The sequence below is a fragment of the Heterodontus francisci genome, chromosome 24 (assembly GCF_036365525.1).
Source record: "Heterodontus francisci isolate sHetFra1 chromosome 24, sHetFra1.hap1, whole genome shotgun sequence".
Lineage (NCBI taxonomy): Eukaryota > Metazoa > Chordata > Chondrichthyes > Heterodontiformes > Heterodontidae > Heterodontus > Heterodontus francisci.
Genome location: NC_090394.1, coordinates 61,448,397 through 61,462,883, shown reverse-complemented (window position 1 = coordinate 61,462,883; position 14,487 = coordinate 61,448,397). Strand labels below are relative to the sequence as shown.

The following is a 14,487-nucleotide window of genomic DNA, read 5'->3' as shown; positions in this document are numbered from 1 at the left end:
CGCACTCACATGCTATATAAGTGCAAGTCTTTATGCACGATTAGCTCAGCATGTTCTAGCACTGTTCAAACTTTGTGTCAAAAATGATGACAAAGCTGTACCCTTGGTTTGTTTTCCACATTTGTAATAAAAAGGCAGACATGAAATGAGCTGGCAGATCATAATTAGATCATGTTTCACTCTTGTGAAAGGAGTGTTTACTTCAATGGTTATATACAAGCCTCACCTCAGCAAAGGACAATAGTTTCTTGTTTGAGATTTCCAGGTGTTTGCGATTGAGCTCAGATGTTTGCAACTGACAGTTGACGATTGACAGTCTTTGCTGCAGACCCTGCGTATCCTCCTAATAAATTAAATGTCAACATGAATGGAGCAGGCACAGACCTTAGATTTCAACTAAAAGCCTTTGGAAAATCACAACTATTTTCTGTCCACAAGGCACTAAAGATGCCCAAATCAGCAAGGAAAAAAATTAGACTTTGTGGCTGTCTAACCAGCTGCCTTGAATCAATGAAACTCTCTGTTGATGTTTATTTTGTGGTAAATGTCAGTTAATATTGAAATACTATCTAAAAGTGTAATTTCTATTTTACCTTATTTGCAAAAATGATACACTTGCTGAATAAACCTGCCTATGATATGGCAAAATTAGGAACGTTGTCACTTTTGAGTCAGAATTAGATGATAGATAGACAAAGAGACAACAATTTTATTGTAAAATGACACCCCTTTGTAAATAGGGCTGAGGAACTAATTAAGGCCAGTTGGGATTTTCTGCTTACAATGGGCAGTGCTTTTCTACATTGGAGCCTGGAAATTTGGCTGCGGCCATTTTTTGGGTGTAAAATGGCTACCTAATCTTCCAATATGGCAGGAAGCACATGATCATCGTGAACAGGATGTATGCTGCCCACCATATTCTTAAAAGCCAAAAAAGTATGCAGTTTCCACACCTGAAGCAGGTCATGTATTTGCAAATTAAAAAGCCTAACCCATGTTCAAGGTCCCCACTGCAATATTGGTTTGCCCTGAGGCAGCTAGTGCTACAACCTACAGGGTAAGGTTTTAAAAGATAATTGCATGAAAGAAATACCAGGGCAAGTTCAAATTAATACTTTTTGGTCTGTGATGTGAAGTGCCTTGGGACTTTTTTTTTCCTCTTCTCAGGTTGCTATATAAATGCAAGTTCTTGTTGTAGAAAGAAGGATAGCTGAATGTAGCCAAAATCATGAGAAAGCCTTTTTTATGCTAAGAGTCAGAGGTTGGCGAAAGAATGAATAGAACTATTGTAGGGCGACTCGGGCAAAGTTGTACATGATGACAAGGACCTGGCAGAAGAGGTGAACAGATACGTTTTACTAGTTTTTAATTGTTCAACCCCTTGTACGATGGATAAAATAAAAAAATCATTTGAGTTTTTAGAAGATCTTATGGGAACTAGTAAAGGATAAGTTTAAGGGAGAAGAATTTTGCAGGGCTATGGGGAAAAAGCAGGGGAATGGGACCAAACGGATAGCTCGTTCAAAGAACCAGCCTAGACATACGAATATACGAATTAGCAGCAGGAGTAGGCCACTCGACCCTTCGAGCCTGCTCCGCCATTCAGTATGTTCATGGCTGAACTGATTACTCCACATTTCCACCTACCCCCGATAACCTTCCATGCCCTTGCTTATCAAGAACCTATCTACCTCTGCATTAAAAATATTCAAAGACTCTGCTTCCACCGCCTTTTGAGGAAGAGAATTCCAAAGACTCACGACTCTCAGAGAAAGAATTTCTCCACATCTCTGTCTTAAATGGGCGACCCCTTATTTTTAAATAGTGACCCCTAGTTCTAGATTCTCCCACAAGAGGAAACATCCTTTCCACATCCACCCTGTCAAAACCTGTCAGGATCTCATATGTTTCAATCAAGTTGCCTCTTACTCTTCTTAATTCCAGCGGATACAAGCCTAGCCTGTCCAATCTTTTCTCGTAAGACAACCTGCGCATTCCAGGTATTAGTCGAGTAAACCTTCTCTGTACTGCCTCCAATGCATTTTCATCCTTCCTTATATAAGGAGATCAGTACTATACACAGTACTCCAGATGCGGTCTCACAAATGCCCCGTTTAGCTTAAGCATAACCTCCCTACTTTTGTATTCAATTTCCCTCCAGGCCGAATGGCCTCCTTCGGTGCTGTATGATTCACTGACTCATGGTGGAAAATGCAGCAGAGCCAGGTTTAATTTACCCTTCAGGTATTGAAGGAAACGGCTGAGGGTGTTGGTCGTAAATCAGGGAAGTACCAGATGATTGAGTTTAACCTCAATGTGGTTTAAAGTTAACGGCATCATTAAGAATGCTATTAATAATCATGTTACAATTCTCGTGATTGAAATGTTATGCCCAGCATGACTTTGGAAAGCAGATGCCATGTTTGATAAAATCTGTTCCAGTTTTTTGTTAAGAAGCCATTAGAACAATAGATAAGGGACATCTGGTAGATGTGATCTATTTGGATTTCCAAAAGTGCCACATGGCTACAGTAGCCTAGTGGTTGGGTGTGATAACCTAGGGGCTATTACAAAGAATATACAGTACAGATAAAGGTCATTTGGCCCGACCAGTCCATGCCAGCATTTATGCTCCACTCGAGCCTCCTCCTGTCCTTCCTCATCTAACTCTATCAGCATGACCCTCTATCACTTTCTCCCTCATGTGCTCATCTAGCCTTCCTTTAAATGCATCAATAATATTTGCCTCAATTCTTCCCTGTGACAGCGAGTTCCACATTCTCATTATTCTCGGGGTAAAGAAGTTTCTTCGAAGTTCCCTATTTGATTTTTTGGTGACTATCTTATGTCATTGGTCTTTAGTTTCACTCTTCCCCACAAGTTATATTAATGGATGGAAACCTGTTCAAAGTTAAAGTTCAATGGTAAGTTGTGAAATGGAATTCTCAAATTTGGCATCAGGGAAGGAGAAGTGACCACGAGAGCTGCCCAATGAATTCATTAATGTTCTTCTGAGAGAGGAACCCATATGTAGTTTATGCCTAATGACCTCTGACTCAGGCAATCACAACTCAGTCAACTTTCCTCACTAACATTTGGGGACTGTTGGGAGAGCTGCCCCACAGTCTAGCCAAGCACAGAATCACACCATTCAACCAACATCCCAAGCTCTAACATCATCATGGCAGGGCATATTACATCCTATCAGAGGTCAGTTTGACTCCAGACCCAGTAAAGTCTCGTCGCTTCAGGTTAAACAAGGCCAAGGAAAGCTCCTTTATCTCCTCCACATTCACGTTTGATCATCTCACAGCATTCAGTACATCACTCACCTTTGTAAATTCTGCAGAATCACTCTGTGTCTTCCCCGCCAGCTGGGTTTTGAGATCTGTGATCTCGGCTTCCAGAAGTCGTATTACCTCCTCATAATCCTGCTCGGCACTGTGAGCCCGATGCTGAACTGCATTGGCCAAATGCAACTTGTTCTGCAAAGTCCTGTTTTCTGCAAGTGCAGCTGTGGCTTTCTGCAGGATTTAGAAGCAGAGTGTTGGTCTTATGTTGCAGTTAAGCGGACAAGGGCATTACTGCACTATAGTGGGGTGGATTTTCATCTTTATCGCCTGGGCATTGATCATCTCCTGGGCAGAGTGCAGATAGGAACATTGAATAAGAAGCTTTGCAGAATGTGATGAGCCACATGCAGTTCAACTTTCTGTGCTCTTCCCAGGCGACGCCCAATACCCAGAAGGATGTTCAATGTTCCATTGCCACAGCAGAAAGCTGCACTAACCTGAGTGATTTGTTGAAGCTCCTTCTCCAGTGATTTCTTACTCTTCTCCATTTCCCTGACAAGAGCCTATGATTGAAAAAAAAAGACTTTAAGGGACAGCGGTTTTGATCAATTGCTCCTGATACTGAAGTAACTAGCTACAGATTCACAAACAAGTTTGTCTTTAAGATGACACATTAAACTGAGGCCCCATCTACCCTCTCAGGTGGATGTAAAAGCACTATTTGAAGAAGAGCAGGGGAGTTCTCCCTGGTGTCCCGGTCAATATTTATCTCTCAACTAACATGATTAAAACAGATCATCTGGTCATTTCTCTCATTACTGTTTGCGGGATCTTGCTGTGTGAAGATTGGCTGACATATTTCCCTATATTGTAATAATGATTACACTTCAAGATTATAGCTGTGAAGCGGTTTGGGAACTCTAGAGGTCATATAGGCGCAATAGAAATGCAAGTTCTTTTTATGATTGTGCCTGAGACATTAGTTATAGCTAATAATGAATAAAATGGGATACAGTAGCATAGTGGTTATGTTACTGGACTGGACTGAACTAATGATTCAAAGACACGAGCTCAAATCCCACCATAGTACCTGGAGAATTTAAATTCAATTAATTAAATAAAAATCTACAATAAAAAGCTAGTCGCAGTAATGGTAATCATGAAACTACTGGATTATTGTAAAAACCCTTTAGAAAGGGAAATCTGCTGTCCTTACCGATCTGGTCTATAATTGACTCCAGACCCACTGCCCTCTGAAATGGCCTCACAAGCCACTCAGTTGTATTCAAGAAGGCAGCTCACCACCACCTCTCAAGGACAGTTAGGGATGGGTAATAAATGCTGATCTTACCACAATGCCCACATCCTCTGAATGAATAAAAAAAACTCTAATTAATAAATAGTAGCTTATCTGCTATTGTTGGGTTTTTCCCTCTTTGTCCTTAACCACACTAAGACACACATTGGAGATAATTCGATTCTTCTTAGGTCCTAATAAAAATGCAATAATACTGTGATATTATAAAAATGAGAAGTACGCAAGAGATTGCTAAGCGCATTAAAAAAATTAACCCAGAATATTGCTTTAAATTAAACCATGAGAATACAACCAGGAGACACAGTTTCAAAGTAGTAAATGATCATTCTAGGACTGATACCAGCAATTTGTTTATTTACACAAAAAATTAACATGTGGAATAAACTATAAAGTAGATCAGTGGAGGTAAAAACCTTAAACATTATTTAAGAAGCAATTGATGCTAATTACTAGAATCTTTTTGGATGGATGTTTTAAGATGGGCCAAAAGGCCTTTCTCATTTGTAATTACCTCATTATCTTATGACCAGTGAGAAGGGAAGTCCTCATTTACAGAAATCCCTTCTCTATGAGCTATGTGTGAATGTATCACTTCATAAAATGTCAATATACTTCATTGAGAATCCGATGTGTTAAAAAAAAGCACTTCCCGTTTATGTGAAGGATGGTAAAATTTCTGAAACATTTACTGTGACTTCTATATTGTCTTATAGATTATCTAGGAATTTATTTTCTTATTTATCTTAAATATCAGCAGGCTCATTAGAAGGTGGCTATTTTAGTAGGGGTAGTCTTTGGAATGACGACACACTGATGTCCAGGGAAATGGATGTCAAAATCAAAATGGAAATTCAGTTGCTGTTTTTTAAAAAAATTTTATACATAATGATTCAAACCCTCACCTTAGGCTTACCTTGTGCTTAACGTAAAAAGTCAGGTCCCATAACTAAGCATTCTGGTTCCCTGTGATCCAAAGCATGACACAAAGTAATCTGGGTTGCCTCTGCACTGGGTGAAGAATGGGTCCGTTTATTGTCTCGGGGTGTATATGGGAGATTCCCACTACAAACCCACTTCACTTCAGATGATGATTGATAGTAATCATGCCAGTTACATTTTTGAGGGAGTGAATGTGCTCTGGAGAGTGTTAAGGAGTAGACCAACGACTGGTGATTTTCCAGTGCGGCTTGGGAATCAGACAGTGTGAGGTGAAAGGAGTATTAACGCTGGAACTGCAACATTTTCTTTAAAAAAAAAGGACAATTGTTATGAAAGAACTTCAGAGAGGTGCTGCTGAGGATGTCTCATTAAATGGAAATTCCACAGGCAAAGTAAAATGGAAAACATCTATGGATATCTAACATTACAGATTATACATCTGGTTTACTCTATGAAATAGATACTATGTAATACTGATTTAGATCAACTAACCACAATTGATCCACAATGTGATTAAAGTATTGTGATTGTGATCAATTTTATATGAATCATGTAAAAATAAACCTTTCGTAATATATAGTGGAATCAGATTTTCTGAGTAATGAGCTGTGAATCATTCCTCAATAACCTTCCTTACTCAGTACAATGATTATCTCTCTTGTGTGAACATTAACAAGTTCATGGAATGCATGGGCATACTTTACTGGAACAGCTAAGATTTGACATTCAACAAGAATCATAACTTGATGCAAGACTAAAGACCTTCTGTTGAGCTAATCTTGATTGGTAAAGAGTGGACCAGAACATTTCCACAACAGGATATTAAATATCTCTGTACCACATCTTCTGCTAAAGCAAACCTCACCTTCATTTTTTTAATCTCCTGACGTAGTTCAGTTACTTCTGACTGTAGATGGTCGAGGTTTTCTGAGTCATGAGAGAAGTTGGAGCTAAAAATCTAGAATTAGAGAGTGAAGGGTGAAAATGGTTAAGAACATGGTGTTATACCACACAATAAAATCTGAGAAGCTGAACTCAACAACTAAGCACTCGTAGGTTTGCTGGGCATTTTAGTGGGTTTGCTGCTGTGATAGAAATTATTCTGGAGTTAAATGTATTAATATGCTCTAAAATAATGTATGTGCTTCTCCTTTTGTCACAAGGTACTTCACAGGAGTGTAATCGAACAAGATTTGACACCTGTCACATAAGGAGACATTAGGACAGGTGACCAAAAGCTTGGTCAAAGAGATAGGTTTTAAGCAGCATCTTAAAGGAGGAGAGAGGGCTGGAGAGGTTTAGGGAGGGAATGTCAAAGCTTAGCATCTAGATGGGTGAAGTCACATTTTCCTACCGGAGATTGGAAAGCTGTTGTGTCCAGAAGGTTCGCAACTTCATGAGGAAAAAACATCAGGGGACTTTGACTTAGGCCAACGTCCTCCAATTCCTTTGGTAATGTAATTCTTGCTGCCTGCACAAAATCTGCGGAGTTCACTCAGAGTTATTATCGTCTATGTAAGCCTTTAGCCATCAGCAGAACCTTAGTTCCCAAATTAACTTAAGAAGAAACTCCACCATTTCTTGTCCCTTTTTGTTGTGGGCCAGACTCCGAGGCTGGGACTCTCCATCTCCCATCGGAAGAGGGTTGGTGTGGGGGTTCTGCCCCTCTCCCCAATATGACACTGCCCCATTTTCCTGGTTTGTAGCTCATTAATCATGCAGGTTGGGCGTGTGTGTGTACATGTCTATTTGTGTGCATGTCTGTTTATATTTGTGTGTGCATGTATGTCTGTGTGTGTGTTTACTTGTGTTTACATGTGTGTACGTGTGTGTGTGTACGTGTGTACATGTCTGTGTGTGTACGTGTTTGTGCGTGTGTCAGAATGAGTGAAAGGAAGAGGGAAAAGAGAATAAAACCTGCCACTGTCCCTGAGGAAAATTCCGTCATTGCAATGTTCAAAGAAATGGGAATGTTTAAAAGGAGGAGCATTGCTCCCTGAAGAGTAAGGAGGCATTGACTGTTTTTAGGTCTGTCTGGGCCGAGGTCTAAAAAAGCGAGGAAGTGGTTCCCACCTTGGGGTGCTATCCCCCCACCAAAAGGCAAGGGTTATGGAGGCCTTCCACCTTACCCCAGAGATTACCATCATCCCACTTCTGGTAGTCCCGGGGTGGGGGCAGTGGAATCAGTGGTGGAAGGCAGGGAAATAGGGGAGATGTGCTGAGTCCCACCACAATTTACATATGGTGGGCAGGGAATAGACAGTCTGCAGCCTTGCCAGCAACTAGCTGCAGTGAGGAGAGGAAAATCAAGGTTGAGGCAGGAACAAGAAGTAGGCCTCGTTATCTCATTTTCCAGCTGTAATGGTTATATTAAAAAAAAACAGGCAGTGGAGGATAGCACTGAAACCAATCTTTACACACTTGTATAAGCATTTCTTTTTGGAGATGCACATTACTAACATGCACCTTCTAACTCAACCACTACGGTTTCAGTCTGTTCTGATTTATAGGAGCACAAGTGAATCCCCAGTTAATGCCCATTACCTGAATACAATTAAATACAATGAACATTCGATTAACAATTACCGTCGCCATCCTGCCTGACTTGGAGTGGGATAATGGAGTAAAATCCAGGCTCTGGGACCTTCTGTTAGTTTTACAGAATGGAAAAAACATCACACTGGATTGCTTTTATTTTGGCAGGGGAGGGGCAGGGAATTGGGTGAATAGATTCAACATCCTTTAACCTTTCATTGATTTTTCACCTTTTCAAAATTAATACAACTGCACAATTGAAGATATGAGACAAGGAGGAGTTATGGCATAATTATATGAGTGACCTGATTGTACACATTGTGAGTTGGTTGTGCTGAGTAGTTTGTTCCCGCCATTGTAAGTGAATTCAACACCTTTCCACTGCATACTCTGTTTATAAACAGGAATACATCAACAAAGCTCAACACTGTACCTATTTCATTGTAACTTGACGAAGTGTTGAAATTGGTTTGTAGAGACAGAAGGCGGAGACAAGGCTGGGACTGGAGACAGTTAAAATGGAGCAGGGAGACTCACTCCTTTCTCACCCTGATCTGGCTAACTGAAATTTTAAATTAGTAAATTGTTTAAATTGTTTCTGTCCCATTGAAAAGGCTGCTATGAGGTGGAAGAGTGATCTGAAGAAGACTCTCCCTTCAACTTGCTCTTCCTCTCTATGAGGAATCACCTGACCTGCATCTGACATTTTAGGTGGAGCACTTGGTGACCGCAAACTGTACCTGAGCAGGCAAGGAGGCAAAGCTAATGGGCCAAGTACATCATGTGGAGACTTAATTCTTGTATTTAAAAAAAATTAATTTTCAGCATGTGGTCAACATTTATTGCCCCTCTGTGGGCGACGGTGGCGTAGTGGTATTGTCACTGGACTAGTAACCCAGAGACCCAGGGTATTGCTCTGGGGACATGGGTTCAAATCCCACCACGGCAGAAGGTGGAATTTGAATTCAATTAATAAATCTGGAATTAAAAAGCTAGTCTAATGATGGCCATGAAACCATTGTCGATTGTTGTAAAAACCTATCTGATCCACTAATGTCCTTCAGGGAAGGAAATCTGCTGTCCTTACCTGGTCTGGCCTACATGTGTTTCCAGACCCACAGCAATGTGGTTGACTCTTAAATGCCCTCTGAAATGGCCTAGCAAGTCACTCATTTGTATCTAACCGCTACAAAGTCAATAAAGATGAATCAAACCGGGCATCAACCTAGGCACCGAAAATGACAATGGCAAACCCAGCCCTGTCGACCCTGCAAAGTCCTCCTTACTAACATCTGGGGGCTTGTGCCAAAGTTGGGAGAGCTGTCCCACAGACTAGTCAAGCCTGACATAGTCATACTCACAGAATCATACCTGACAGACAATGTCCCAGACTCTGCCATCACCATCCCCGGGTATGTCCTGTCCCACTGGCAGGACAGACCCAGCAGAGGTGGCAGCACAGTGGTATACAGTAGGGAGGGAGTTGCCCTGGGAGTCCTCAACATCGACTCTGGACCCCATGAAGTCTCATGGCATCAGGTCAAACATGGACAAGGAAACCTCCTGCTGATTACCACCTACTGCCCTCCCTCAGCTGATGAGTCAGTACTCCTCCATGTTGAACAGCACTTGGAGGAAGCACTGAGGATGGCAAGGACACAGAATGTACTCTGGGTGGGGGACTTCAATGTCCATTACCAAGAGCGGCTTGGTAGCACCACTACTGACCGAGCTGGCCAAGTCCTTAAGGACATATCTGCTAGACTGGGTCTGCGGCAGGTGGTGGGGGAACCAACAAGAGGGAAAACATACTTGACCCTGTCCTCACCAATCTGCCTGCCGCAGATTCATCTGTCCATGACAGTATTGGTATTAGTGACCTCCACACAGTCATTTTGGAGACGATGTCCGCCTTCACATTGAGGATACCCTCCTTCGTGTTGTGTGGCACGACCACCATGCTAAATGGGATAGATTTCGAACAGATCTAGCAATGCAAAACTGGGCATCCATGAGGCGCTGTGGGCCATCAGCAGTGGCAGAATTGTACTCAACCACAATCTGTAACCTCATGGCCCGGCATATCCCCCACTCTACCATTACCATCAAGCCAGGAGACCAACCCTGGTTCAATGAAGAGTGCAGGAGGGCATGCCAGGAGCAGCACCAGGCATACCTCAAAATGAGATGTCAACCTGGTGAAGCTACAACACAGGACTATCTGCGTGCCAAACTGCGTAAGCAGCATACAATAGACAGAGCTAAGCGATCCCATAACCAACGGATCAGATCTAAGCTCTGCAGTCCTGCCACATCCAGTTGTGAATGGTGGTGGACAATTAAACAACTAACTGGAGGAGGTGGCTCCACAAATATCCACATCCTCAATGATGGGGGAGCCCAGCACATCAGTGCGAAAGATAAGGCTGAAGCATTAGCAACAATCTTCAGCCAGAAGTGCCAAGTTGATGATCCATCTCGGCCTCCTCCTGAAGTCCCCAGCATCACAGATGTCAGACCTCAGCCAATTCGATTCACTCCATGTGATATCAAGAAACGACTGAAGGCACTGGATACTGCAAAGGCTATGGGCCCTGACAATATTCTGGCAATTGTACTGAAGACCTGTGCTCCAGAACTTGCCGCGCCCTTAGCCAAGCTGTTCCAGTACAGCTACAACACTGGCATTTACCCGGCTATGTGGAAAATTGCCCAGGTATGTCCTGTACACAAAAAGCAGGACAAGTCCAACCCAGCCAATTACCGCCCCACCAGCCTATTCTCAATCATCAGTAAAGTGATGGAAGGTGTCATCAAAAGTGCCATCAAGCGGCACTTGCTTAGCAATAACCTGCTCAGTGACGCTCAGTTTGGGTCCTGCTAGGGCCACTCAGCTCCTGACCTCATTACAGCCTTGGTTCAAACATGGACAAAAGAGCTGAACTCAAGAGGTGAGGTGAGAGTGACTGCCCTTGACATCAAGGCAGCATTTGACCGAGTATGGCATCAAGGAGCCCTAGCAAAACTGAGGTCAATGGGAATCAGGGGGAAACCCCTCCGCTGGCTGGAGTCATACCTAGCGCAAAGGAAGATGGTTGTGGTTGTTGGAGGTCAATCATCTGAGCTCCAGGGCATCACTGCAGGAGTTCCTCAGGGTAGTGTCCTAGGCCCAACCATCTTCAGCTGCTTCATCTATGACCTTCTTTCAATCATAAGGTCAGAAGTGGGGATGTTTGCTGATGATTGCACAATGTTCAGCACCATTCATGACTCCTCAGATACTGAAGCAGTCCGTGTAAAAATGCAACAAGATTTGGACAATATCCAGACAAGTAACATTCGCGCCACACAAGTGCCAGGCAATGACCATCTCCAACAAGAGAGAATCCAACCATCTCCCCTTGACATTTAATGGCATTATCATCGCTGAATCCCCCACTATCAACATCCTCGGGGCTACCATTGACCAGAAACTGAACTGGAATAGCCATATAAATACCGTGGCTACAAGAGCAGGTCAGAGGCTAGGAATCCTGCGGCGAGTAACTCACCTCCTGACTCGCCAAAGCCTGTCCACAAGGCACAAGTCAGGAGTGTGATGGAATACTTTCCACTTGCCTAGATGGGTGCAGCTTCAACAACACTCAAGAAGCTCGACACCATCCATGACAAAGCAGCCCGCTTGATTGGCCATGCATCCACAAAACGTTCACTCCCTCCACCACTGACACACAGTGGCAGCAGTGAGTACCATCTACAAGATGCACTACAGCAACACACCAAGGCTCCTCAGACAGCACCTTCCAAACCCGCGACCTCTACCAACTAGAAGGACAAGGGCAGCAAATGCATGGGACCATCACCACCTACAAGTTCCCCTCCAAGTCACACACCCTCCTGACTTGGAACTGTATCGCCGTTGCTTCATTGTTGCTGGGTCAAAATCCTGGAACTCCCTCCCTAACAGCATTGTAGCTGTACCTACCCCACATGGACGGCAGCGGTTCAGGAAGGCAGCTCACCACCACCTTCTCAAGGGCAATTAGGGATGGGCAATAAATGCTGGCCTGGCCAACGATACCCACATCCCATGAATGAATAAAAAAAAAAAATCGCTCTTGAACCTTTGAAGTCCGTGTGGTGAAGGTGATCCCGTAATGTTGTTTGGTCGGGGTAATAATGAATCCACACTGATAACAGTCACAGAAAAGTCTATCTCACCTTCCCTGCTGGAGGACAATAGCACCAGTAGAGAACTAAAAAAGAGGAAAGAATGCTGCCAAAAAGTTATTTTAATTAATAGCCCAACCTTACCTCCAAAGGCCACAGTTCCCTGCGAATCATTTGTGAGACTGTGCCTTAGCTTTCTCCTTCTTTCTTCTGTCACATGTAAACCGAGGTACTTCAGTGCCTACAACAGAAAGGATACTGTGAGTCTAAATTACAGTGAGAGTGTAATGTTAATCAGGTCAACTATATCTGCCTAACCTGTATCAGAATATAAACTGCATGCAATATGATACAACTGTACACACTACTTGGAAATTACAGCACAGAAACAGGCCATTTGGCTCAACTGATCTACACCATTGTTTATGATTCACATGAGTCTCCTCCCACCTTACTTCAACTAACCCTATCAACATATCCTTTCTCCCTTATATATTTATCTAGCTTTCCCTTAAATGTATCTGTGCCATTCACCTCATGTACTCCATATGGTACCAAGTTCTACATTCTAATCACTTTCTGGGTAAAGATGTTTCTTCTGAATTTCTCATGAATTATATATATTGTTATGAACACTGACTTTGTAGTATGACTATGTTTTTAAAACCGTCATTTTTAATGTAGTGTAAAATGGAGTCAAAGGTGACATGTGGCCTCACACCAAGTCTGCCCAGTGTTACGACCAGGTAAGGCAGGGGGTCTAAGGCTTCCCTCTCAGCCTTTGCCTGGTTTGGCTGTAACAGGGTTCAATTTTTAAAACACCATGTTTTTAAGCTTCCCTTCAGTGAATCCTTGTCCACCACTTTCTAATTGTAATGGCGAAGAAATCAATCTAAGGTCGTAGAGAGATACAGCACTGAAACAGGCCCTTCGGCCCACCAACTCTGTGCCGACCATCAACCACCCATTTATACTAATCCTACATTAATCCCATATTCCCTACCACATCCCCTCAATTCTCCCACCACCTACCTACACTAGGGGCAATTTACAATGGCCAATTTACCTATCAACTTGCAAGTCTTTGGCTGTGGGAGGAAACAAGAGCATCTAGTGGAAACCCACGCGGTCACAGAGAGAACTTACAAACTCTGCACAGGCAGTACCCAGTACCCGGGTTGCTGGTGCTGTGAGGCTGCAATGCTAACCACTGCGCCACTGTGCCGCCCGGTTTACTTAGATTTAAACAAGAAAGGTGCAAGTTTATTAACCTTAAATCTCTAATTCTGTTAAAACTACTAGAAATACGCAACGCAAGCACGCTAGCATACATACACGATAAACACACATGCAAATAGAGACAGAGGAGGAGAAAGAAGGAGAAAGTTGAAAGTAATAGCTGGAGTTCAGTTACTGGTTTTTGGGTTTGATATAAAGTCTTTGCAGTTGTCTTGTAGTTCTCATTGGGGCCCAATGCACACTTTCAAACTTGTTTAGCTACAGGAGTCTTCTCTCTTGAGGTTTGAGTGGCTTCTGTGGATTCCTGGAATGTCGTGAGGGAGAGAGAGAGACAGTGGAGAGACCTTCCTTCTCTGTTGTCTTCAAATTGTAGTCTCTTTTTCAATTGTTCTGTGAGCACAATTCAAAACTCCAAGTGGGCCAGCAAGTTAGTCATGTGACTAACCCCTTATTTGGAACAACCGCTCCTGCAGTTTGTGGATTTTAAAGCTCTCAGTGTCAGTGGGGGCGGGGGGGTGGGGGGTGGGGTGGGGTGGGTAAGTGGTGTCGTGCTGTCTCTTATACAGACAAGATATGGATCACAGTTGCCCAGATCAATCTCTTTTAATTGAATCAGTGAGCAGTTCCCATTGTCTCTTTTTTTTTCAACTGTCTTTTAGAATGCAAACATGTGTAGCCATGTTTCAGTGGTCTATTAAACTAAGCCATTTTTTCCAGTCCAGCAACAGTTCAAAATTAATGTTCCATATGACAAAACCAACATGTCTCACTTTGGCAGCTGTCGTTTTCATGACGCCAGAGACAAGCTAGGGATCATGCAAACAAGGAATCCAGATCAAAGACCCTTTTGAAAGCAGAGTAAATGGTTGTAACACCTGAAAGAACAATGGGTTTCGCTCTCCCAGACTCTCAGATTGTAAATAGGGAGCCAGGGACTCGCAAATGCAAATTTGAGTTGCAATTGCTAACACCTGGAAACAAAAGAAGGCCCAG

At 42.9% G+C, this 14,487-nt stretch overlaps 1 protein-coding gene across 2 annotated transcripts in view; it reads right to left on the bottom strand.

Annotated features, from left to right (window-relative positions):
- si:dkeyp-72e1.9 (syntaxin-binding protein 4) overlaps window positions 1-14,487 on the bottom strand; it is a 108,589-nt gene that overhangs the window by 17,010 nt on the left and 77,092 nt on the right. For both annotated transcript variants that reach the window (XM_068056372.1, XM_068056373.1), the window contains exons 13-18: window positions 12,400-12,496; window positions 6,905-7,032; window positions 6,416-6,508; window positions 3,791-3,856; window positions 3,333-3,524; window positions 227-343 (exon numbers count right to left, since the gene is read on the bottom strand). In XM_068056372.1, the coding sequence (XP_067912473.1) occupies window positions 227-343; window positions 3,333-3,524; window positions 3,791-3,856; window positions 6,416-6,508; window positions 6,905-7,032; window positions 12,400-12,496 (693 nt within the window). The remainder of the gene's footprint in view (window positions 1-226; window positions 344-3,332; window positions 3,525-3,790; window positions 3,857-6,415; window positions 6,509-6,904; window positions 7,033-12,399; window positions 12,497-14,487) is intronic.